Source organism: Rhinolophus sinicus, linkage group LG15, assembly GCF_036562045.2.
Source record: "Rhinolophus sinicus isolate RSC01 linkage group LG15, ASM3656204v1, whole genome shotgun sequence".
NCBI classification, from domain to species: Eukaryota; Metazoa; Chordata; class Mammalia; order Chiroptera; family Rhinolophidae; genus Rhinolophus; species Rhinolophus sinicus.
In genome coordinates, this window is record NC_133764.1 from 10,447,920 (window position 1) to 10,474,484 (window position 26,565).

At 42.6% G+C, this 26,565-nt stretch overlaps 1 protein-coding gene across 8 annotated transcripts; it reads right to left on the reverse strand.

The window, feature by feature from the left end:
- Positions 1-456: 456 nt before the first annotated feature.
- Positions 457-26,558, reverse strand: CNTROB (centrobin, centriole duplication and spindle assembly protein). Of its 8 annotated transcripts, none has more exons than XM_074320944.1 (20): positions 26,484-26,558; positions 25,280-25,608; positions 24,378-24,462; positions 24,046-24,127; positions 23,423-23,579; positions 22,403-22,519; positions 22,109-22,225; positions 21,670-21,768; positions 20,425-20,661; positions 19,977-20,123; positions 6,436-6,569; positions 5,698-5,823; positions 5,316-5,478; positions 4,145-4,403; positions 2,766-2,902; positions 2,422-2,518; positions 2,078-2,248; positions 1,803-1,935; positions 1,260-1,332; positions 756-1,026 (listed from the first exon to the last, which is right to left on the reverse strand). In XM_074320944.1, the coding sequence occupies exons 2-20, from the start codon at positions 25,556-25,558 to the stop codon at positions 901-903; spliced, it is 2,739 nt and encodes a 912-aa protein (XP_074177045.1). In that variant the 5' UTR covers positions 25,559-25,608; positions 26,484-26,558; the 3' UTR covers positions 756-900. The 8 variants fall into 8 exon arrangements, with proteins under 8 accessions (XP_019600702.2, XP_074177045.1, XP_074177049.1 ...); XM_074320948.1 differs by having other exon boundaries at positions 25,280-25,424; positions 26,484-26,553; XM_074320945.1 differs by lacking the exon at positions 26,484-26,558 and adding an exon at positions 25,846-25,958.
- Positions 26,559-26,565: the final 7 nt, after the last annotated feature.

The window sequence follows — 26,565 nt, forward strand, 5'->3', positions numbered from 1 at the left end:
TAAATGCTCTCCCTCAACCACTCAAGACCAGGCCCTCGGAATTGTATTTACCATCATCACCGTCCTGCATTGTGCTCCAGCTGGAAAGCTGTACGTGGGTCCCACGGCATCACCCTTCAGTGTAATCTAAATTGTACAGTGTTTTTCAGTGTTTACATTGTGAAGTTGGGGCATTTTTTAGTTTCACATAGGTGTCATTTTCTTCTCTAATATTGTTTTTCTTTGTTCATTTTGGTGAGTATTAGGGTGGAAGATTTTGGTAATCATGGATTTTATTTTTCTTGCCACACTCCAGTCTTTTATACATGTTTGAAAGCCATATGAAGATGATAGCCGTAATATGTCTGCTGGCTGGAGTAGAATCTGTCAATCAGAATCCTACTAATGCAATCTGAAATAATTATCTGCTCTTAAAAGAGAAAACTGTCTCCCCAACAATCAAATTTTTACTCACTCTTTATATAATAACTTACTCTTTTATTAAAAGTTGTTTTTTTTTTGATGATTAATACATACTTAGAAAACTGGAGAAATTTAGTTTTAGAAAATTTGGAAAATACAGGAATGTATAAAGAAAATAAAAATCATCCATAATTACACTACCTACCAGAGCTAATCACTCTGAGGTTTTTACTCTTAAAACATTGAACTTTAGCTCACTAAAACTTCTCTGACCTAGCCATAGACAGTCTTCATGTCTTTTTCCACAGAATATAAAATGGAAACATATAACATATAAAAAACATACTCATACAGAATAAAATGAGGTTTCTTTACATAGTTTCCCACAAAACCTCAATTTACCAGATTCCTATGAGTCAGAGACTCAATACCATCTAAGACTATCGAGCATTTATTAAAATAGTACTAAGAGGACAAAAAGGAGAAAAGGCCAGGGGCTTATTTCCAGATTCCGCCCCGACTCCTCATGCTACTGGGAGCAGGGTGTCCACTTTTCTTGCGTGCTGGAGGTTTTTCAGTCTTAGGGGCTGTGGCAAGGCGGCGTGGGAGAGCCTGGGAGGGAATCTGAGAGTTGAAGGCAAGCGAAGAGAAAGTCAGTATCGTGGACGCTCATCCCTCCCCCACTGAGGAAAGGTACCGTGCATGGACAGGGCCAGAATCATTAGGCAAAGGGGGAGAGAACAGGAGTCAGAGGGGTCAGGCAATAGAGAAAAGAGCAGTCAGGGAGTGTGCGGAGCTGGAGGAATGAGTCAGTGAGCGCCCTTCCATCCCCCTCGTCCTTCCCTGCTTTCCCTCACCTCTTTCCGAGGGATCTCGCCCAAACGGGGTTCTGTGTTCCTTCTGGGGACACTATCCCCTCGGCTGTCAGTCCTGCCACACAAATCAAGGGGTGAGGATGGCAGAGTAATTCCCCCCACTCTCCCCAACACTAGATAGAACCAATCCCCAACTCTGTTTCTTAAGAAGAAGAATAAACGAGCTAGACCTGGGATCAGATAGGAGGAGTCATTAGTGGAATCAAATACTGAGTTAGATTGAGTAGTCACAATCTTAGGATTAGAGTTCTGAGCTGCAGGGTGAAGAGGTAGAAAGACATACAGAAGAGACTTTTTTTAGAAGTGGAGATAAAAACAAAGTACAAGGGAAGAGACAAAAGAAAGGGAGGGAGCAGTGAGAAACAGGAAGAGGAAGAGACTTGTTGATCTACATATTACCCTCACTTTCTTTCCCAGAAAAAGACAAAAGAGTATCAGTAATCAACACACACACCCCTCTCTTCCCTGCCCACAATCCAGATTCTATCTGCCTAATCCCCCCCAGTTTCCCTCCCAGCCTGGTACCCGCTGTGTTCCGACTTCTTCAGGTAGAGCAGCAGATCCTCAGCAGGCAGTGCCTCCCAGCCCCGGGCCTGGTACAGTCGTAGCAGCTGAGACACCTCCATCAGCTGCCTTGAGGATGCGAGCCCATCTCTACCTGAGAGACATACCAGTAATGGCCATCAGTCTAGGGCCCCTTTCCCCAGCTCTCATCCCATCTCCCCAGGAATCCAGAAGGGCCTTAGTTCCACACTCAATACCTTCCCTCTTTATCTCCTGATAAACCACGACCTGTTTACCTCTCTCTGGGGAGCCACTGCTGGGAACACTGCTCTGTGAATGGGTTGAGGGAAGCTCATGGACCCGGAAAAGACTAGACGCCATGGCTAAGGGCACTTTAGTTTTATGGACAGGGGGTGGGAGGCGTGACACTTGAGGGGCTTCCTCCCAAGACTGGCCAGTCAGGGGACCTAGCAAAAGGAAAGAGATAAAAGAATCAGGAAATGGGTTAAAGAGCCAAGAAGGTCCTACCACTTGGCCTTCATTAAGCTTCATCACCTTTGCCAGCTCCTAAAACGCCATCCCAGATAACCTCCCACCTTGTTCGGGCCCAGCCCCAACCTTCTTCAGAGTTGGTACTCACCAGACTTAGGGGGCAACAGGTCAACAGAGGGGTTCTCGTTGTTCTGGGGTACTGTCTCCAGAAGCTGGGGGAACAAAATAGTAAGGTTCCCCGAGGACTGATAAAGAAAGAGACCAAGGTACCTGTAGGAAGCAGAGGCTGGGGAAGTAGGAGCTAGAGTTGATCACCTAAGTTCCAGAAGGGACTTAAGAGACAGGAATAAGACAGACTGCGAAAGTAGGAAGTTGGGACAAAGCATTACTCCAAAAGGGAGATGAAGTCCAGATTCCTGGACACCTAGAGCAGAAAGAGGAAATGAGGAAGAGAAGAAGCAAATAAGGTGGAATGGGTGGATCCTCTCTTACCTGGTGCAAAAAATGCTTGAGGCCCTCCATCTGAGAAGGGGGCAGCAGCCCTTGCTTTAGGAAGCCATCCCCTTCGGATCCAGGATCTTCCTCAGGGAACGGCCGTTCTGCTCTATGATTGGGATGGAAGGTCCCAACTGCAGAGGAGAAGGCCCCAGGTGTAAAGTGAAATGTGTGTGTGTGTGTGTGTGGGGTCCTCCACAAGTCAATTAACCAAATGCTCAGAAGAGGCCTATTAAATAACAGGGGTGCCAAAAAAATGTATACAAGTGGACACTTTGGTCAGCGTTGTTCAAGCAGTAGTTCGCTGTAATCAGAAGTGTCTGGACGCTGATGGTAACCACTTTGAGCACCTCTTATAATTGCAGAAGTCAAACGTGACTTGTATTCATCTTCTGTTATTTTTATATATTGAGTATTACAATTTTAATAGTTCTTTTCATTTCTTAAAATGTGTATACATTTTTTTGGCACTCTCTGTCTAAGAGGGACACTGCAGCAAGGACAATATAATGAAAGATTAAATATCTGGAAAGGGAAAGGTAAAAGAGGACTGAGAGATGGAATTGCTGAATTCTAAGAAGTGTTGACAGGGGAAGCTGTGGTACTCAGACTCTGAATAAACAAATCAATATGACCATAAACTTCTTAATATTCAGAATGGCTTAGGGTTAATAGACATGTTCTGGACCCTTCACCAGAAATGCCTTCATTCTCTTTTATTATTACATATTTTTATATTTAAAATTGTGATATAATTCATCCCTCATTCTTAACTCAATCTGGGGGATCATGTTTGCAACACACAGAGCACCCCCATCCACCCAAGTTTCAGATGACTAAACGAGGGGGGGATACTACTCGTAAGGTTAGCCAATCTGAGGGATGGGTTGCCAACCCATCAGATTGCCTCTCTTTAAACTGACCCTAAGAAACAGGGACACAATGTCTCTAAAAGGTTATCTAGAGTCTTGGCTGGAGTCAGTGTCACGGTTGATCAATGCCACGTGCAGGCCAAAGTTATGAGAGCTAGACCCTTGAGTGAGAGAGCGTGCTGGTCTACTAAGAGAAAGGAGCAGCTGTGCAGGGAGAGGCAGAGTCAGGAGCCCATGCAGGTCCAGGGAGAGGAGGCGCAGCTGCCTCCGTTCCTGAATAGTGCTCCTGGATCCAGACTCCAGGTCTCATTATGTCCAGCTGTATCACATATCCATGCGATCTCACTCCTTTAGTCAAACCAATTTGAGTGGACTTCTACTCCTTATGATCACTAAGACATCTGGGAAACTAAATACTCTGGTCCCAGACAGGAAAGAAGCTTGGTAAGAGGGAAACCATTAGCACATGTAAGGGGAGCCCCAGTGATACCTGTCCCCAGTTACCTGAAGATAAAGTGAGATCGGGCTTTGGCTCCAGGGGCTGGAAGGAATGCTGGCTCTGGAAACTGGGGTCCAATAGGAGGCTAAGATCTGGGGAGGGGCTGCAGAGAACAGGTGGCACTCCCGACAGCTCATCCCTTGCTTCCCGACTCTTCTGCAACACAGGCTTTAGGGCCACAGCCACGGGAGGCATAGTCCAGATCCTCCTCTCCCCTTTCTGTGGTTCCTGAGGCCCAGGGCTAGGGGGGCTAGTGGTAGGGACCTGAGTACAAGAGAGACAGAAAGGAGCAAAGCTCAGTGCATTTAAAGAGACAAGACATGGTACGGACACTTCAATAAGATTACAAATTAGAACTTCCTTAAAAGAAGATTTGATGATACCTATCCATTTTTAAAATGCTTATTTTTTCACCTTACAGTTCCATTTCTAGAAATTTTATAGATACACTTACACAAAGATATATACTAATGGTATTTATTGCAGCACTGTTTCTAGAAATACAAAATACAGGAAACGATGTTAAATTCCACCAATAAGCACTCAGTTAAATAAAAAAATTATACAATGGGGTATAGCAGGCTACCATTTGGAAGGGAGGCTTTCAAGACACCAGTCACAGTGGTTGTTCTGGGGAGGGGAACCGGGAGACTGAGATGCAGATATGGGATGGAGATACTGCATACCTTTTTGAACTGTTTGGATTTTTTTTCTTACATGTGCATATTCCTATCTATTCTAAAAAACATTTTAGCTAATAATAAAAATTTCATATTTAAAAAAAGGAAGCAGGAGATGTCAACATAAGAAGGGCCAGGGGTGAGATTCCCAACTCTACTCTAGGGCAGGACTTGGCAACAATTTTGGACCTTACATCATAATTAATTCAACAGCCATTTGGCAAAACTAGTACCACGTCTTCCTCACCACCTTTTGAGCTGGGAGAAGAGACTTAGGCCCAATACAACGGGTGCCAGTCTGGGTGATCTATGGCCCTGGAAAAAAATTCTTTTGATGAGACAGTTATTCTTTGCGAAAGTCCACAGGTTTTTTTTTTTTTTTTTTAATGCAGGTCCAAGGACCTGAACTTAGGACTTCCCTTGGGAGGAAGCTAGATTTCCCAAGAATGGAACTAAACACAACTCTGAGAAGCTTAGTTTAAGGGGCAACACCTACTGGGGGGTTAGGAGACAGGGCAGAGGTTCCCAGCAGTTGGTTTGCCTCCTCCCAGTGGGTCTGCAGCATGGCTTGGAGTCTCTCTACCAGCTCAGCCCGCTGTTCCTCCAGCTGCTGGTTCCCACTCTGCAGTTCGCGCACTCGCGCTTGCTCCCGGGCCAGTCTGAAGAAAAGATGGAAGAGCTTATGTAGGACCTTTCAGAAAGCAGAGACTTGGAGAATAAGAGCAGCCAGAATGGAATGACAGACAGCAGAAATTCTAAAACGAGCTGGGGCCAATGTAGAAGGTCTATGGAGGGGACACCTCTTCACCATTCCCATTTTGGGCTCTACTCACAGGAAAGGGACCGAGGCCTACAAGGGATACGCCAGGAACTGGTACCTGAGCTCATAGTCCTGAGCCACCTGCTGCTGCCTTTCCTCTCGTTCTGCCATTTCCACCTTGAATTGAGCCAACTGAGCGGACAATTCCTGCTGGTGCTGTCCATTTAGGTCCTGCAGCTGCTTCCTAGGAGGACACAGGTGAGAAAAGAGGACTGAATCTGGAGACAGAAGTAATTGAATAAGAAAAAGCCAGAACATATGCATGTGAAAGAGACAGCCATGGGCAGCCAGCCTGGGAAAGGCACAGGTGGGTTCATGAAAAAGGTAAAGGCAAAGCTGGTGTCTTAGGATGGGTTCCCCAGAAGCAGAGACTGAGATGAGGATTTATGGGAAAGTGATTCATTTAAGAAATGTTTCCAGAAAAAACTGGCAGGGGAGTAGGGGTGAGGGAAAGTGAGACTGGAATGGGAAGGAGGCGCAACCCCACAGGGCAGTCCTGGAAATGGTGTAGGAGGTCACAGCTCAGCATCGTCCCAGTCAGGGGTAAGGGAGCTGGAAAACTTATATTCCTGCACCCACCGCTTATTGGTAAAGCTACTCCCTATGGGATGAAACTTCCCAAGCACTCTGGCTTTCCATGTGCAGCTGCAGGCAGCAATCCCGCGGATAGACTTGGGACCTAGCTGATGGGAGCCAGCATGTTGGAAAATGGTAAAGGGATCCAAGAGGGTACGTGCAGGGCACTAACCACACCTGTGTGGCTGAGGAGCAGCAGCATCCAGTGAGTCCCAAGTACCTGTGATGTTCCCTCAAGGAGTTTGTTTGCCGCAGGCTGCTCTCCTGCGCCTGCGCCAACCGCTCTGTCACCTGCTGCTCCAGCTGCACAGCCAGCTCTGACTCCAGCTGGATCCGCTGGCTTTCATACCGGGCCTGGAGTAAGGAAGGTGGGGTAATAGCTCAATTCCATTTGGGTTTAAAAGAGGATGGAGGATATAATACAGACAAAAAAAAATCCATGTGCCAACATTTCTCCTCATATGCCTAAGGGATGAAGAGCAAGAAGTTTGCCACAAAAAGTGAAAGAAGCTCCCTTTCCTTATTAGACCATGAGCTACACCTTATATGTACACAAAAGCGAAAATGACTCCTGGCAAAAGAAATATACTTTTTTGACCAAAAGATGTTAGGTGGAACAATCAAATCTGTCATATGTGTCTGAGGTAACTGTACCTGAAACCCACTAGACACTGAATACATGTCAGTGTCCCTCCTAAAGCAGAATCAGTCTCTATTGCTATCTCCATTTCCTCACCTGACATTCCTTTTTCAACTCACTGAAATCTGATTTCTACTAGCACTTCATGGCAAAGAATGTCATTTCTAAGTCCAATAGTGGTGATTTCTCAGTCATATGTGATCCTGTTGCAGCATCTGCCACCTATGTCAACCCTTCCTTTTAAAACCACTTCCCTTAGCTCCCATGATGCCACCAGCTCAGCGTTCTTTCTATTTGACTGCTCTCTGTCTCAGCTGATGGCTCTTCCTCCAACTGCTCATAAAGGCTGACTGCTTCCTTGAGTTCTGTCCTCAGTCCTCTTCTGACCATGTACTAACACTCTGGTTATTGATGCTTTTATATGTGAATAATCAACATTTGGCATTTAGGTCATGTTTTATGGCTACTGTTTATACCCTAAAACACTTTCTAAATTTCTCTTTAGCCTAGACCTTTCTTCTAGGCTTTCAGCCCATATACCCAATAACCTAATGAACAGCTCTATTTGGATACACCTCAAAAAGAACACATCCAAAATGAGCTCATTTGGTTTTTTACCCTCAAATCTTCTATTCCTATTATATTTCTTGCCTTAGTTAATGGCACCACTCTCTCTACTAAAACACCCAAGCTATTTGAGACCAGGAGTTATCCTTGACTACTCCTGGAATTATTCTTTTCTCCTTCCAACTGGTCTTAACATCTAATTTACCCCTCCACTCACTACTACATTAATTCAATATTATTTCAAGTCTCATTGATCGCCCTGCCTCTATTCCACCTTCCACCCTCTCTTATTTTGGCCCCATTAGGTCCTCCACTTCGTGCCTCAGTGAATATTCTAAAATACCAATATGCTCAATTTATTCCCTTGTTTGAAACACTTCAAATGTCCCCACTGCCTAAAGAAGAAAAAGTTCTAGCTGCTTAAAGTGGCTTACAAAGCCCTTTATGATCTCCCACCACCCATCTACCTCATCTCTTCCAAATAGGTCCCAATCATAGCAAACTCTTGCAGTATCCTAAATCTTTAAAACAATTTTTTAAATTACGGTAAGAAACACATAACAAAAAATGTACCCTCTTAACCCATTTTTAAGTGTACAGTTGAGTAGTGTAACTATATTCACATTGTTGTGGAGATCTCTAGAACTTTTTCATCTATAAAACTGAAACTCTATACCCTCTGAATAACAACTCCCCATTTTTCCCTCCCCCCAGCCCTGGCAACCACCATTCTACTTTCTGTTTCTATGTTTCTGACTACTGTAGATATTTTGTTACCTAAATTCTTTAATGAAAAAATTTAATATTTACTCCCTTTAAGCCAGCAATTCTACTTTTAGGACTCTGTCCCTTAGAAGGGGAGCCAAAGATTTATGTACAATGATGTTCACTGCAGCACTATTTTTATAGTGAAAAACTGATATTGATATTAATTTCTCTTCAAAAGGAAAATGCTTCAGTAAACTAGAATTCATCTGTTCACAGCAGTATTATATAACCCTTAAAAACAATATGTACATCTGTATGTATTGACATGGAAAGATGTCCATGATATGTTATTAGGTTGAAAAACAAGTTGCAGCAAAGGCATAGCACATTCACATTGTTTTGTTTTAAGGCCCAACCCATATGTTCATATATGAAAAGGTGCTGGAAGGACACACACTGTGGTGTGGTAAGAGAAGGCAACCAACACTTTTCACTTCTGTATGATTTGAACTTGTGTTACAGATAACTTTTATTATATTTTTAAAATATTTTTTAAAGTTCTCTGGGAATTGATGGCTCCTTTTTTGTCTTTGATATTTACCTTTGATAAGTAAACTTCAATAATTTAAATATACATGTTATTATTTCTAAAGTAACCCTTAAACAAACGAACAGATACTGAGTTTATGACTTTGAAACTAGCTAAAGAAAAAACTGTAAATGAGAAAAAAGTAATGAATCTAAAATATGACAAGAAAGGAGAGAAAAATGCACACTGAATAGACAAGACAAAATAAAATATAAAGTAAGACATAGATCCAACTATGAATAAATAAATGTAAATGGATTTAATGATCTGGCTAAAAGACAAATACGTAAAAGTTGAAAGTAAAAAGATCAGAAAAATATTTGCCAGGCAAACCATATATATATACATATAAAGGCTAGTATCACTTTATTAATATTAAGCAAAAATAGACCCAAGGGAAAAAACATTATAAGAGACAGAGTCACCTCGTAAGGATAAAACATTCAATTACCAGGAAAGATACAGCAATTTTCAAATTTGTATGCACCTAATAACATAGCTGTAAAATGTATAAAGCAAAACTGATAGACTACAAGAGAAAGAGACAAATCCACATTAAGTGAGATTTTACAGGAAAAAAGAATAAATTAGGATATAATGGCTTAAACAGCATAATTAACAAACTAGACACACATACAAATAGACACATATAAAAGTACACCCAAACACTATAAATATTTTCAAGCACACATGAAACATTTAGAAAAACTGGCCATATGTTAAGATATAAAATAAGTCTCGAAGAGCTTAAATAATAAAAATAGCATATTCTCTCATTATATCCACGAGAAACTCTCCAATGATCAGAGGTGGGCAAGGCAGAAAAAAGGACAGGGTGATGAGGATAGAGAGACGGAGGTACCGACAGATAACAGACAAATGTAGCAAAATGTGAAATTGGTGAATCTAAGTATATTCATTATACTATGATGCAACATTTAAGTTTGAAATATTTCAAAACAAAAAGTTGGGTAGGATTATACATAAGTAATTTTTTAAAAGATCATACATACATACACAAAGCAGGTAAGCTATAAATCAATAATAAAAACAATTATAAAACCCCTGTATGTTTGGGAAAAACCCAGGAGATCAAAAGTAATGACATAAAAAGCTAACTATTATTCAGAACCAAATAAGGAAAATACTATATAGAATAAGTTGTAGAATGCACTTAAATTAATAATTATGAAGAAATTTAGAAAAGAAGCTTAAAATTAATAAGCAAGCCTCCATCTTAAGATGACTTTAAAACGAACAAAAGAACAAAACCAAAGAAAATATAAGGAATGAAATAAAGTACAGATATTAATAAAATAGAAAAAAAAAAACCGAAGCCAAAAGTTTCTGTGAAAATATATTCAATTAAACTACAAGTAAGATGGTTTTAAAAAGAGAAGATGAGGGCCAGCAAGGTGGCTCAGGCGGTTAGAGCTTCATGCTCCTAACTCTGAAGGCTGCCGGTTCGATTCCCACATGGGCCAGTGGGCTCTCAACCACAAGGTTGCCGGTTCAGCTCCTCGAGTCCCGCAAGGGATGGTGGGCTCTGCCCCCTGCAACTAAGATTGAACATGGCACCTTGAGCTGAGCTGCCGCTGAGCTCCCGGATGGCTCAGTTGGTTGGAGCGTGTCCTCTCAACCACAAGGTTGCCGGTTTGACTCCCTCAAAGGGATCATGGGCTGTGCTGTGCCCCCTGCAACTAGAAACAGCAACTAGACCTGAAGCTGAGCTGCGCCCTCCACAACTAAGACTGAAAGTTCAACAACTTGACTTGGAAAAAAGGCCTGGAAATACATACTGTTCCCCAATAAAGTCCTGTTCCCCTTCCCCAATTAAAAAAAAAAAAATCTTTAAGAAAAAAAAAAAAGAGAAGATGAGAGAAATGACACAAATAATATCAGTAATGAAAAAATAGAAAAGATGCCATGGACATTAAATAAAAAGATAAAATTATGAGCAACTTTAAGTCAATAAATTAGAAAATGTAGACTAAATTAATATATATGGGGCAGGGGGAGGACAGAGAGAATGTGAGTGCACCAAAAATAATTCAAGAAGAAAGAGAAAGCCTAAATATTTCCATAAACATTAAAGAAACAAAACCAGTCAAATATCAAATATTCAAAAAGCACATACTAATGTCAATCTATTTCAGAGTATAAGAAGAGAGGGAGTAGATTTTCCTGTTTCTAGCACTAGCAAATTAAGTTATTCAGGTTAACTCTCCTGCTGAACAAAAACAAATAAGCTGAATAAAATTTAATTCTATTTTCTTCCCCACCTATATAAAATCTTCCTAAAAAGTATCTAAGAGGTAACAAAACAGTACGGAATTACTAGGACAAAGTAAAGGAAAACTGAGAGCCAAAGCAGGTTGGCCAGCATGATAGATAGCCATTTTTGCCCTGGGGCATTTACCTACCCTAGAAAATTAAAACCTTTGTTTTGACTGCCTTTCAATGGCAAATGAATAGAAATCAAAATCCAAGGCTCACATAAGTTGGGATGTCTAACTGGAGACCCTACCCACAATAAATTGAGTCTCCAATGAGGTTCGCTTTCAACATGAAAGTGAACCAGAAGTGGAATAGTCTATACAAATTTAAAGCTCAGCTTGAATCATCCAGGAATCTCAACCATTGAAAAACTGTTTTAAATTCGTCCTAGGCTTGTATTAACTTTCAGGACTTGGTAGAAACAAATGCAAATCTTCTCTGGAGCAAAGTACTTTCATTGTAAGCCTCAAATTATTCCTACAATTTTACAAATACAAGGTCCAACATACGGTCAAAAACAACCAGGACCCAAAGAAACTAGACTCCACGGGAGCCAGCAAAAACAAGAGACAATAGGAAAAAATGTCCTAAAACATGTCAGATATTGGAATTATTATCTACAGATAATGAAACTGTGTTTAATCAAGGAATCAAAGACAAACTTGAAAATATCAGAGAATAAGAAACTATAGAAAATTAAGATTTGAAAATTAAAAAATAGTACTTTGTAAAATAAAAGAATACATAAAATTAAAAACTAAATGGGTCAGTTAACAGTAGATTAGACAAAGTTAAACAGAATTAGTGAACTGGAAGATAGGAAATTATCCAGAGTGAGCATGAAAATACAAAAGATGGAAATTAGAAAACAGAGTGTGAGCAACAGAAATACAGGGTCAACCATATATTTAATCATATTCCAGAAAGATATGGCAGAGACAATGAAGCAAAGGCAATATGCAGAGATAATGACTGAGAATTTTCCAGAACTGGTTAAAGACACCACTCCACTATTTCAAGAAGCCTAAAGAATCCCAAAAAGGGTTAAAAACCAAAAAAATCCACAGTAAGCACATCCAAGTAAAACTGAGAAATTCTAAGAAGACAAAAATTTGAAAGCAAGAGTGGTCAACTGACAGCTGACTTCTCAACAATAATGAAAACCAGAATATTTTCAATGTTGAAATAACTGCCAACCTAGAATTCTCCACCTAAGAATTCCTTCAAAAATGAATGTGAAATAAAGACATTTCCAAACTAAAATAAATAAGTAAGTAAGTAAATAAATAAATAAAAAGAGATTCTGACATCAAGAAAAGATTCCAGTTGGAAGATATGAGTTCAATGAAGGGAAAAACAAAGAAAGGAGTAATTATGTAGATACCGCTAAATGAATATTGACTTTATAAAACAATATTCATGTTTTATGGCGGTGTTTTATTTTTTTTAAATATAATAAAAAAACATAGAGTGATATCACGGAAAATTGCAGAATAGGAAACTCTCAGAGTTGGTCCTTCCACTAATCAACCATTAAGCTGAGGAAAAAACTATCAGAATCAATTATTTGGGTTCCTTAGAGCCTGACCAGATACTTAAAATAACCAGGAGACTGCTTGATGAAGGGAGAGGCTGCTGAACTTTGGTAAAAGAGTCAAGTGCATGTACCAACTACCCTCTGCCATATCTCAGCCCCTCTGAAGACTTGGGAATGGCAGTCCATGTTACTAGAGTGGCTGGCTGAAGCAAGGGTGAACAGTAAGGACCTTATCCTCCAAAAACAAGTGATACTGAGGAGCCAGAGCAGACAGCTGCCTCTCTTTTCGGCCTCTTGAGCTGCCGAGGCCTCCCTGGCAGCACCAGAAGATTTAAAAAGACATATACTTTTTTTTGGTGTGTGTGTGTGTGGAGGGGGTCCAGACATTTAAGAAAATCTCTGTCAGGTCACAGTCTAATTACAGAGATAACGGAATAAAAATGTCAGTTATCACACACACACCAAGAAATACAGACTTTGCAAAAAATAGTTAGGCAAAGTCACTACACAAATGGATAGCTGTTGCCATAAAATGAAATCCCTGAGGAGGGAGAGAATATGATTTCCAGAATTACCACATTATAGTACTCAAAACGTCCAGTTCTCAGCAAAAAATTACAAAACATACAAAGAAACGGGAAAATCTGCCTCATTCAAAGGAAAAAGAGAATTTGACAGGAACTATTCCTATGGAAACTCAGACATTGAATTATTAGTCAAAGACATTAAATCAAGAGTCTTAAATATGCTCAGTGAGCTAAAGGAAACCATGTATAACAAACCAAAGGAAATCAGAATGATGTATAAACAAATAGGGAATGCCAATAAAGAGACAGAGATTATAAAAAGAAACTAAATACACATTCTGGATCTGAAAAACACAATTAGTGATATGAAAAATTCACTAGATACCACTACATACCTATTAGAATGGCCCAAATCCAGAACACTCACACTGCCAAATGTTGGTGAGGATGTGGGGCAACAGGAATTCTCATCCATTGCTAGGGGGAATGCAAAGTAGTACAGCCACTTGGGAAGACTTGTGGGTTTCTTATCAAACTAAACATACTTTTACCATATGCTCCAGAAATCACACTCCTTAGTATTTACACAAAGGAGCTGAAAACTTATGTCCACACAAAAACCTGCACATGGATGTTCAAAGCAGCTTTATTTATAATTGCTAAAACTTGGAAACAACCAAGATGTCCTTCAGTAGGTGAACAGATAACCAAACTGTGGTACATCCAGAAAATGAAATGTTATTTAGCACCAAAAGGAAATGAGCTATCAAACCATGAAAAGACATGGCTTAAATGGGTATTAGTAAGTGAAAGAAGCCAATCTGAAAAAAGCTACATACTTTATGATTCCAACAATATGACATTATGAAAAAGGCAAAACTGTGGATCAGTGGGTGCCAGGTTTAGGAGGAAGGGATGAATAGGTGATGCATAAAGGATTTTTAGGGCAGTTAAACTACTAAGCATAATACTATAAAAATGGATACATTATAAATTTGTCCAAACCAATACAACATACAATACCAAGTGTCGTGCGGGAGACCCTGCTCGCTCCACCATTTGTCGGGCGGGGCGGCCTGTGGGGTCTCTGGTCCTGCTCCCCACATAAGAACGCAGGATACGGTGAGGCCAAAAAGGAACACCCACGGAGCCATAGGTAGGGGAGTCATACCACTATGGTCTCACTGGAGGCTGGGTTCACCGGACGTGCGACCTGCCGTCCACCTTTCCGCCAACCAACCGACCGACCGACGACTCTCCTACACTCTCCTCGACTCTGTTCCTCTCTCTCGGCTCTCCTCTTCCGCTCGGCTCCTCGGCAATCCTTCGTAGCCACAGCAGTTATACCAGCGGCCAATCGGCTAACCGGCCACAGCTGACAGCCAATCAGCTACAGCCGAGCCAGCACCTTTCCACGCGAGGCCGAGAGCCTGTAAACTACTTTCTGGGGCTCTGTCCCCACACCAAGAGTGAACCCTAATGTATGGACTCTGGGTGATAATGATACGTCATTGTAGGTATATCAATTGTAACAAATGTACTACTCTGGTGGGGAATGTTGATAATGGAGGAAGCTATGTATCTATGGGGGCAGGAGGTATACTGGAAACATCTGTACCTTCCATTCAATTTGGCTATGAACCTAAAACTGCTCTAAAAAATGAAGTGTGTTTTTAAAAAATAGACTTTAGCAGGCAGATTTGAGCAGGCAGAAAAAAGGGCCAGTTAACTTGAAGACAAAGCAATTGAAACTAGCCCGTCCACAGAGCAACAAGAAAAAAGAACGAAGAAAAACGAACAGAACCTGAGCGACCTGAGGGACACTATCAAACATACCAACCTATTCATTAGGGAAGTCCTGGAATGACAACAGACAAGGGACAGAAAAAATATTTGAAGAAACAATGGCCAAAAACATCCCAAATTTGATGAAAGACATAAATCTACATATCCTAGAAATTCCAACGAACTCCAAGCAGGATAAATTCAAAGAGATCCACACTAAGACACATTATAATCACCCTGTCAAAAGCTAAACACAAAGAGTCTTGAAAGCAGTAAGACAAAAGCAACTTGTCATTTATAAGAGAGCCTCAATAAGAGAGCCTCCAGAACTGCTCAATGAGATTAACAGCTGATTTATCATAAGAACTCATGGCTGCCAGGAGGTAGTGGAATGACATATTTATAGTGCTGAAAGAAAAACTGTCAATTAAAAATTCTATATCCAGAAAAAAAAAAGAAATCTTTCAAGAATGAAAGAAAAATTAAGACACTCCCAGTTAAATAAAACCTAAGGGCATTCATTACTAGTAGACCTTCCCTACAAGAAATGCAAGAGGGAGTCCTGCAGGCTGAAATTAAATGAAACTAGATAGTAACTTGAAGCAGCCATATGAAGAAACAAAGATATGGTACATTGAAAACTATGACATTTTTAAAAGAAATTGAAGAAGACACAAATAAATGGAAAGACATTCCCTGTTCATGGATTGGAAGAATCAACATAGTTAAAATGGTCATATTACCCAAAGCAATATACAGATTTAATGTAATCCGCATCAAAATCCCAATGGCATTTTTTAAAGAAATAGAACAAAAAAATCATCAAATTTGTATGGAACCGGTTACAAAAAACCCCAAATAGCCAAAGCAATCCTAAGAAAAAAGAACAATGCTGGAGGTATCACACACCCTGACTTACGATTGTACTACAGAGCAACAATAATCAAAACAGTATGGTATTGGCAGAACAGACACACAGACCAATGGAATAGAATTGAAAACCCAGAAATAAACCCACATAAATATGGACAGATAATTTTTGACAAAGGAGCCAAAAATATACAAAGGAGACATGACAGCCTCTTCAATTAATGGTGCTGGGAGAATTGGAAAGCCACATGCAAAAGAATGAAACTAGACTGTTATCTGTCACCATGTACTAAAATTAACTCAAAATGGATCAAAGCGCTAAGCATGAGACCTGAAACAATAAAATGCACAGAAGGAAACATATGTACTGAACTTATGGACCTTGGGTTCAAGGAGGATTTTATGAATTTGACCTCAAAGGCAAGGGAAGTAAAAGCTAAAATAAAAAAAAGAAAGAAAAAAAAAGAAAGAAATAAAGACACGGGTAAAGGTTACTATATAGATATATATAAAAGTCAGTATTACTGTACTTTTGGTTTGTAACTAACTCCTTTTTTCCTGTATGATTTAAAGTTAAATACATAAAAGAGTAATTATAAATCTGTAACAACAATATGAAGGGGAAGGGATAGAGGTATATAGGAACAGAGTTTTTGTATACTATTGAAACTAAAGTTGGTATTATTCAAACTAGGTTATTAATACTTTAAGATATTAATTGTAATCCCAAGGTAACCAATAAAAAATATGCAGAAAAGGAAAGAAGAGAATCAAAATGGTACACTACAAAAATATCAATGAAATACAAAATAAAAGGCAGTAATTGAGGAACTGAGAAACAAAAACATATAAGACTGTTACAGAAAACAAATAAATAGTAAATGGCAGAAGTCTTTCCTTATCAGTAATTACTTTAAATGTAAATAAGTTAAATGCTCCAATTAAAAGGCAGAAATTAGCAGAATGGATTTAAAAAACAAACAATCCGGGGCTGGCCCGGTGGCTCAGGTGGTTAGAGCTCCGTACTCCTAACTCCGAAGGCTGCCGGTTCGATTCCCACATGGGCCTGTGGGCTCTCAACCACAAGGTTGCCAGTTCAATTCCTCGAGTCCCGCAAGGGATGGTGGGCTCTGCCCCCTGCAACTAAGATTGAACACGGCACCTTGAGCTGAGCTGCCTCCCGGACGGCTCAGTTGTTGGTTGGAGCGCGGGCTCTCAACCACAAGGTTGCCAGTTCAATTCCTCGAGTCCTGCAAGGGATGGTGGGCAGCGCCCCCTGCAACTAAAATTGAACACGGCACCTTGAGCTGAGCTGCCGCTGAGCTCCCGGATGGCTCAGTTGGTTGGAGTGCGTCCTCTCAACCACAAGGTTGCCGGTTCGACTCCCGCAAGGGATGGTGGGCTGCGCCCCCTGCAACTAGCAACGGCAACTGGACCTGGAGCTGAGCTGCGCCCTCCACAACTAAGACTGAAAGAACAACAACTTGAAGCTGAACATAACCCCCCACAACTAAGATTGAAAGGACAACAATTTGACCATTGTTCCCCAATAAAGTCCTGTTCCCCTTCCCCAATAAAATCTTTAAAAAAAAAAAAAAAAAAAAAAAAAAAAAAAAAAACAAACAATCCATGATCCATCAATGTGTTTTCTACAAAAGACTCACTTTAGATACAACGCCACAAACAGGTTGAAAGTAAAAAGATGAAAAAAGACAGTACATGCAAATAATTACAAAAAGAGAGCTGGGGGGCAGGGAGAAGCTATATTACTATCAGACAAAATAGATTTCAAGCCAAAAAAGGTTATATCAAGAAAATATAGGGGCTGGCCAGGTGGCTCAGGCGGTTAGAGCTCCATGCTCCTAACTCCGAAGGCTGCCGGTCCCATTCCCACATGGGCCAGTGGGCTCTCAACCACAAAGTTGCCAGTTCAATTCCTCGAGTCCTGCAAGGGATGGTGGGCAGCGCGCCCCCTGCAACTAAGATTGAACAGGGCACTGCGAGCTGAGTTGCCTCCCGAATGGCTCAGTTGGTTGGAGGACGGGCTCTCAACCACAAGGCTGCCAGTTCAATGCCTTGAGTCCCGCAAGGGATGGTGGGCAGCGCGCCCCCTGCAACTAAGATTGAACAGGGCACTGCGAGCTGAGTTGCCTCCCGAATGGCTCAGTTGGTTGGAGGACGGGCTCTCAACCACAAGGCTGCCAGTTCAATGCCTTGAGTCCCGCAAGGGATGGTGGGCCGCGCCCCCTGCAACTAGAAACGGGAACTGGACCTGGAGCTAAGCTGCGCCCTCCACAACTAAGATTGGAAGGACAACAACTTGACTTGAAAAAAAGTCCTGGAAGTACACACTGTTCCCCAATAAAGTCCTGTTCCCCTTCCCCAATAAAATCTTTAAAAAAAAAAAGAAAAAATAACAATTATAAACATATACGAGGTATAATCAAACAATATGGGAAATGTTTAAATTTTTAAAAATTGCCTTTAATCCCCCTCAAAATATTCCCCCTCTCTTCAAACACACTCATCCCATCGTTCTTGCCACTTTCTGAAGCAGTTCTGGAAGTCCTCTTTTGTGTCTTTAGTTGCCCTGTCGTGGCTGCCTCGATGTCCTGAATCATTTTTACTTTGGGAAAGAGCCAGAAGTCACATGGTGCCAGATCCTGTGTTGTGAAGACACAACGTAATGTTTCTATTTGACAGAAACTGCTGTACCAGAAGCGATGTGTGACACGCTTGTCATGATGGAGGATGATTTATGGCACACTTTAAAACACTTTCTCTCAACTGTAGTCACATCCAACTGACTACACCGAATAAGTTGAAATTTGTCACACACTGTTACTAAGGTTCGACACTCGGTTCCCATATTGAAGATCCCTGCCTTTCCATTGGACGGTACTCGGCAGCAGTATTCACCATACTTTGGTATCACAATGGAAAGGATCCCTGTCACACATAGCTTCTGGTACAGCAATTTCTTTCAAATACAAACATTAGTGTGTCCTCATCCACCTTATTCACCAGCTCTGGCACCAGGCGACTTCTGGCTTTGCCTCAAAGTCAAAATGACCACGAAAGGTAAATGTTTTGAATCAATTCAGGACATCGAGGCAGCCATGACAGCGCAACTAAAGACACTCACGAAAGAGAACTTCCAGAACTGCTTCAGAAAGTGGCAAGAACGATGGGATGAGTGTGTTCGAAGTGAGGGGGCGTATTTTGAGAGGGATTAATGGCAATGTGTCTTTTACTGTAATAATTTTTTTTAAATTTAAACATTCACTGTATTTTTCGATCTCACCTCTGTATGTACCTAACAGAGCCCCCAAATATATGAAGAAAAAACAGACAGAATTGAAGGGAGAAACAGAGAGTTCTACAATAGTTGGATATTTCACTATCCCACTTTCAATAATGGATAGAACAATAAGGAAACAGAGCACTTGAACAACACTAAAGCCAGCACTATTCTGGGATTCCACAATGAATAGACAAAAATCCTTGCCCTTATATATCTTACAGAAAATCAACAAGATTTAAAAAGTTATACTATGTAGTATATTAGGAGAAAAATTAAACAGGGAAGGGAAACAGGGATTGTCAGAGATTGCAGATTTTACTGTGTGGCTGGGGAAGACCGTACTAAAAATGACATCTGAGTAACCAGTAGTTCTCCTTACCCTCAATTATCATTTATCATACTACTTCAAAAATGAGAGTCCTAGACAAACCCCCCCATCTAGCTGGTGAGCTCTTTGTTGGTGGGGACTGTTCCCAGGACCTAGCACAGAGCTTACACAGAGAGGCTGTTCAATAGGCTTATTGAATACACAAACATACACACACGTCTAGCACTGGTTCAAAGGATTACAGCCGCTTATAAATTGCTACTGAATTGTTCACTAACGTCTTTACCCTTGGCCCTCCATCATAAACCAGTGTCCATGTGGTCAGTCCTCCAATTCAATGGGCTAGGTGAAAGGAGTGTGTTTGCACAAACACCGGCCTCACTAATCCAGAAACTGGTATCTCCTTAAGTCAACCATTAATAAGGAAAAAAGTCTCTCAGATTGACTTGCTCTCAGAAAATCATTAATTTGTCCTTAACACACATTTCACACACAGAAACAGAGGCCCTAAAAGTGAAAATTCTAGTTAGAAATGAGAGTGTTTGCCATGACTCCTAGAAGGTCACTGCCTCAGACCTACTTCTCCTAACCAGAAAAGAGAAAACCTCAAGAACCCTCTGCCTCCTGACCTGCACCAAGCTCATTTCCAGTTGCAGGGCATCTCTCTCTCTCCGAGCTGTATCCAGGTCTCCTTCCAACCTCCGCACCTCAGACTGCATCAATGCGAGCTGCTGCTGGGCCTCCCGGGCTGCCTGGACCTCCCTCTGCGTGTTACCCTGGGAAAGGTAATCAAACTTATATATAATTTCCTGTTTCCTGGTTTCCTCTATTCCCCAATTCCCTAAAAGCCCAAGCTTACTTTCTCTTTACATTTGTCCTAGTTCCTCATCTCTGTTTAATGTCACTCTTTGGCCTTCCATGTATTTGATGCCCCGAGCCCTTCCAGCTGGCCCTATACTCTCCCACATACAGTTCTTCATTCTCCATCTCAGTTCCCTACACCCCATATTCTGAAATCCCATCTAATTCAATTATGTTTCCCTTCATCTGTTCTTCATTCCCCAAGTCTCCTTTTACCTTCTCCCTTTCCAACTGAGCCTGGCCCTCCTCCTGCAGTGCCTGGCAGCGTTCCTTAAGTTGGCGCTCCTTCTGGGCCCAGGTCTGCCGTTCTTCTTCTAGGGCGACCTGAAGTGTCTCCAACTGTCGATGCTCACTGAGTTGCCCAGCACGAGCCTCATCCAGTTCTTCCTGCAGGGCCCGGCACCGCTGCTGTTCTAGCTCCAAGCTCAGGGTCAGAGCTTGCCTTTCCTCTTCCTATAGCCCCAGGAGAAAACCAAGTCCTTAGCATGCCCTCAAGACACCAGCAATCTGCTCCCTGTCCCCCACACAACGTTTCCCGCTGAGAATTATGTCCATTAAAAATAACAATAGTTGACAAGCCCATAGGATTATAATATAGTAGGCAAGAGCTTCTGTTCCAGAAATAGGTAGATTTGGGTTCAAATCTCAGTTTAAATCCCAGCTCTGTCATTTACTGTGTATTCTTAGGCACACCTCCTTACCTGTGAAATGGACAGGCATGATATTAGGGTCTACCTCATGAGAATTAATGTAAAAAGTGTATGTAAAGCATTTAGTATAGGGTCTGGCACATAGTAAAGTACTCAATACACAACAGCTATCACCAGCATCATCATCAAAAGAAATTCCACAAAGACTAGAAAATCCAGCCTACCGTCATGTACTAGCCAACTAGCAATTATCGTCAGCACTGCTGGATGTGGCCTGTTAAGAGTGTAAATACCAGTATGCACGTAGCAAGCGTGTGTCATGCATGCAACAAGTTCCAAACCTGGCTACTAATTCATATGGGTAATCACCTTATCACTGCAGCAAGAAGAAACTTGAATGAGTCTCATCCCAGACCTTTTTTGGCTATGTCCCAGACCAGAGTTCCCAAATCTGGCTGAACAAAATCACCTAGGAAATTTCTGAAAATATTTAGATTCTCCAACCCCACCATATATCTACTAACTCAAAACCTCTGGGATGGGTCCCAAAAATCTATACTTTAAAATAATTCCCCAGATGATTCTAATGAGGATATAATTTGCAGAGTCTCTCAAACTTACTTGGTGGCAGAGCCTTTTTTGTAGAGTATCTAGCCGAACGAGTGTCCTAAGGAACACACTTTGGGAAATACTGCCCTGGTGCAACTAAAATTATGAACTCCCACACAATCGACCAGTAATAGCCCATAGCCCTCTAGAAGTAATTAACATAACAGCCTCTATTGGAATTAACCCAGACCAGCATTCTCACCAGTGTCTCTCTTTCCCGTTGCTGTAGTCTGGCACCTTCCTGCTCACGACTCAGGGCCTCCATGGCCTCAGAAAGGCTTTGTTCCAGACGGGTTACTGTCTTTCAGGGAGAGGAGGACACAGAACAGAGGAACTGAGGGGAGTCTCTGTATGTTATACTTCAAAAAACATTAACAATGTAAAGTTTAAAACTAAGAATTAACTAAATGACTTGGGGGCCAAAAAGACTACACGGTGTGGGGAAAGCTGAGAAGACGTCAACGATGCAAGTTTAACAGAAGAAACAGTGAAGGAAGAGGAAATAGGGGAGAACTGTCAGGCCAGATTCTGCAAGATTGAGGTCATTCTGTCAGGAACTCTAATCCCAGAGCTGTTTCTACCCCGTTTCGTCTAGCAATCTGTGACCTAGGTTCTAATGCCACATGAGCCAGGTTGCCCACCTCCTGCTGCTTGCTTCTAGTGAGTTCAGCTGCCTGGCGCTCCTCCTGAAGTCCCCGAAGCACCTCTGTGCGCTCAGCTTCATGCCTGTTCCAGCCCTCCACCACGCGGGCCAGGGTCTCAGGAGAGGAAAGTCAGATGGAATTTCAAAATAAGATGTTTGCCCCCTTTCTGCCCCTGGGGGCACGGTCAACAGCCACCTTCTCCGAGTAGTCAGTAAACCCACCCCTTTCCCCAGCTTCTAGCACATGGTGCCCCACCCCGGAGAGACCCACCACATTCTGCTACCCTGGCACCTTGTCCAGTTGTTCAATCATGATATCTTTCTTGCGGTCCGCTGTCACGGCCACGGCTAACTGTTGCTGAAGCTCTAGCACTCGGGTCTGTAGGCTCTGAATATGGCGCTCACAATGCTGGGGAGAATGAGGAGGAGTCTGGGTGTTGCCATTGTTAGTCTGACCAAAGCACCAAATTTTCCAGCTTTTCTAGGGAGAGATGGGCTGGAGACAGGGAGCCTGAGTCCCAAGAACAGAATAGGCTTGGAGGAGAATCAAGAATTCTGGAGCAGGAACCTTAAGACCTGAGACCTTCCTTCAACACTTTCCTCTACCATCTCAGGAAACAGGTGCTGTTTCCAGGCTTTCCTTCCCTGGATCTCCTGAGAAAAATTTCTAAAAACCTTTTGGCTGGGGTGCAGCAGCCCACACTGCGAAGAGTGGGAAGTTATTCCTGCCTTGAGAAGCTCATTAGACACAATGATTAAACATAACAAGGATAAAGGGGAAAGCCTTTCACTCATGCCCAGGCAGCTGAATATAGAGGAAGAGAGGGCTAAAAAAAAAATAAAAATGATTTTGACTTTTCTTCTGCCTTTTCCTTCTCTCTTCCCCCGTTAGACAGACTGAGGTTCACAGAGAGAGTTCATTACACATCAATAGCTATAAACCCTTTGCACAAGCCAGTAGAGTTCACTGTTCATTCACCAAACACTGTGTTTCTATGTGTTAGGTATATTCTAAACTTTAGGAAGCTAGCAATGAACAAGACAAGGTAAGCCCCTCAAGGGACTTAGATTTTTAGAAGGGCTAAACAAGCAAGACATATCAGACTGCGATAAGCCACATGAAGGAAATAACAGAGTGATCTGAATATCTGGACGGGAGGTGTGCCATTTTAGATAAGATGGTGAAAGAAGGCCTCCCTGAAGAGCCATTTGAGCAAAGTCCCAGCTTACAGCCCTTAACCCTCTGCTCTTTTCAGCACTCAGCCCTATTTCTAATCTTTGCTGCTTTCCAAAGGAAGCCTTTGTAGCTCACCTTGCGACGGGTATGCTCTGAATCCAGGGCATCTCTCAGGCCCTGAAAATCTGGGGGATTGAGTGGGGGTCCCGGCCGAAGGCTGGTGTAGCGGGGAAACAACTCCTCCAAGGCTTGGGCTGAGCTAGATGGAGATAAGTCTTGCAGGGGCTGGGTGCTGAGCAAAACAGGTAGAGAATATTAGGGTTAGGAAAGTGTTTGAGACCCACTAGTCCAACTGTGACATTTTATAGGTGAGGAAGCTGAAACTCAGAAAGGGCAAGAGACTTGGTCAGAGTCTTTAAGTGAGGTAATGATAGAACCATGAGTAGCACACAGGTTCTGTGATTCGCTCTGTGTGATCCTTCTATGCCACACTCGCTGTAGTAAAAAGGCTCAGCAGAAGCCAGCTAACACTTCTGGGGGAAGGAGGACTAGAGACTGGGAGAAAGCCAGGTACTAGGCTGCAGATGCCCATGTTCCTGAAGGAGTAAGAGGGGTAGAAGATAGGGGAGAAAGGATGCTAAGTGACAAGTGTCTCAGGTCCTTAACAGGTACAACAGCAGTAAAAGGAGAACTAAGAAATAGGATACTTGGCTTCCCAAGAAAGAAAGAAAGCTAGGAGAATCCCAAGAAGAACTCACTTGAGCAAAGTGGCTGTGCTGTCACTGTCAAAAGAGTCTTCTTCCCGTCTCGCTGAGCCAGCACCTGGAGTAAGGGAATCCCCTGAACGCAGTCAGAGAGACCCCACAGCCAGGGTCAGGTAAGGATAGGAACAGGGTCCACAGGAAGGACAAGAGAGGAGAGGGCCTTCCTCTCTACCTCATTCCTCTGGCACCTCTCCCAAAGAACTGGCACCTTTCTTCCGGAGGTCTTGTCTCAGAGGTCTATGTCCCGTTCCCACCCCCCTTCCTTTCTCTACTTTCTCCCATCCCTTAAATCTAGGTTCTCCTTTATAGGGAAGGGATTTACTCACGATAGGCTGTGTCACGTGAGGTTTGGAGCATGCTCTGGAGTTGGCCCCGAACACTTTCCATCTCAAAGATATGCTTGGAACCATCCTAGAAAAAAAGCAACAAAGAAATCAGAAGCAACTTGAGTAATCTACATTCTACCTACTGCCAGGGTAGTACACCAGTACACCCATCCAGTACACCCAACAATTTTTACTCCAGCACCTGGGAAAGCAAGAACAACAGAAGTGACCCAGTAAGGGTCAGAAACTCAAATGTCTACAGAAGCCAGACAGATAGTGTAAATGAATTAATTGGGCACGTTAAGACATGAGTGGTAAGGATTCTCACCAACTAGAGAGCAAATACCCTGTCTAAAGACTGTGTAGCCCATGGCTATCAGTTTTTCAACCACTGGATGACCTAACCAGTCTGCAAATTGGTTATGACACCTTTTCTATGCAACACTAATACCTACCTTCTCTGTAACATGCATAATTGATTAAATTATGTTTTTATGATTTACATGCCTAATTTTGAAACATACAATCAAAATAAGTTTTGAGCTGGAAGGATCTTAGCATATTTTGTTGCTATCCCTTAAGTCCCTAGTTTCCTCTTAGGATGAAGAAACCTTATCCTCACTCCCAGTCCCCAAATCCTAGTAAAGCATAGCAACCTATTCCACAGTGCAGGTATCTCTGACAGAAAAAACACTAGGAAGTTTCGCAATTTCCCAAATTATGGCGTCCCAGGCTGTTCTCTCCTTCATAAACATTTGCTCCCAGGAACAAGCATGACTGACTCTGCACTTAAAGGGAATTTGAAATCCAACAATAGGAGTTCAATCTCAGTCAAGTTATTTTTTTTTTTTACCACCCCCAATCCCAAGACCCTAGAGGTTCCCCAGACACACCTCCCTCACCTTTTTCTTCAAGTTGTTCTCCAATCCAACTGACAAGCTGCGACTCAGCTCTTGGGCCAGGTTGTCTAACTCCTCATGAGGAGGTGGGGAGGTGGAGGGTAAATACAGCTGGGCTCGTGCTGTGGCCTCTGCCTCTGCCTGACGACTGAGGTGCAAAGAAGCATAGAGCTGGGAGGTCACCTCAGAGGACACTTGGTTCAACCCAGGGGCTTCTGATGAATCACTCAGGAGATCCTCTGCCTGGAGAGATGAACTGGGACTGGTAGCTGATGTTGCCATGAGTACAGGGAAACGACAACTGGAGACAGCAAGGCTGGGAACTCCTGGTTCTGCTTTAGGAGAGCCCAAAGGGAAAAGTACACAGAGAAGGAAGATTTGGGAGAAAGGAGGAAGACTCCAAGCCAAGGATCCTTGGTTAATAAGGGTATAGAGACTTTCTGGTTAGAGGAAAGGTTCCCACTGGTATCAGAGGCCATAGGAAAGAGCAAAAGCATTTCTTTCCACAGCTCCTGGAAATTGTGGAAAAGAAGGGTGCAGCAAGAAGGGGGTGGAGACAGAAGACCTACTGCGGGAGCAAAAGCACCACTGCAATTCCTCTGGAGTGCTGAAAGCTGCAGGAAATCAACTTCTGGCACAGGCTATCGCTGGTCAAATGAGCTCTTAAGTTCTCACATCCAGAACGTACAAACTGAAACAAACCCAAATCCAACAGGGGCCTAATTTCCGTCCAGCTGCCTTACTTGCCCCTCAATGGTTCCATCCAGTCTAAGAGAGGCAGGAACCTCACGCTCTCCCCACTTCCCCACACCCCTCCGCCCACTGCACCATTCTAGCCTGGGTCAACTCTCTTGTATATCCCCTTCAACCCTTCCTGGCAAGAAAGCCATGCAGGGCTCCGTAGAATCCTTCCCTCCCAATTACCCCCAAAGAAACTTTGTGAACACTCAGTCACGCCCTCAGAGGTCCCTAAAAAGTACACCGCCCTCAAACCTAGTCTGAGATCCTCTACCCCGACCACCCCGTTTCAACTACTCTCCCACACCTCCAGTCCTCAGCACCCCCAATTTGCCAACGTGAGGACAAGGGATTGCCCCCTTCCCTGGATACGGGTCGGGAAGACCAAGACGCCCCTTGCCGCGCGCCGCCCTAGACTCAAAACCGTTGGCAGCGTCCCGCCCACCGTCCGAAGCCCCGCCTCACTCGCCTCGATGACATCAGCAGCCCAAGAGACCTCGCCTACAGCGGTTTCTACAGCCTCTGGAGCCCAGGAGGCTGGACGCGCGTGC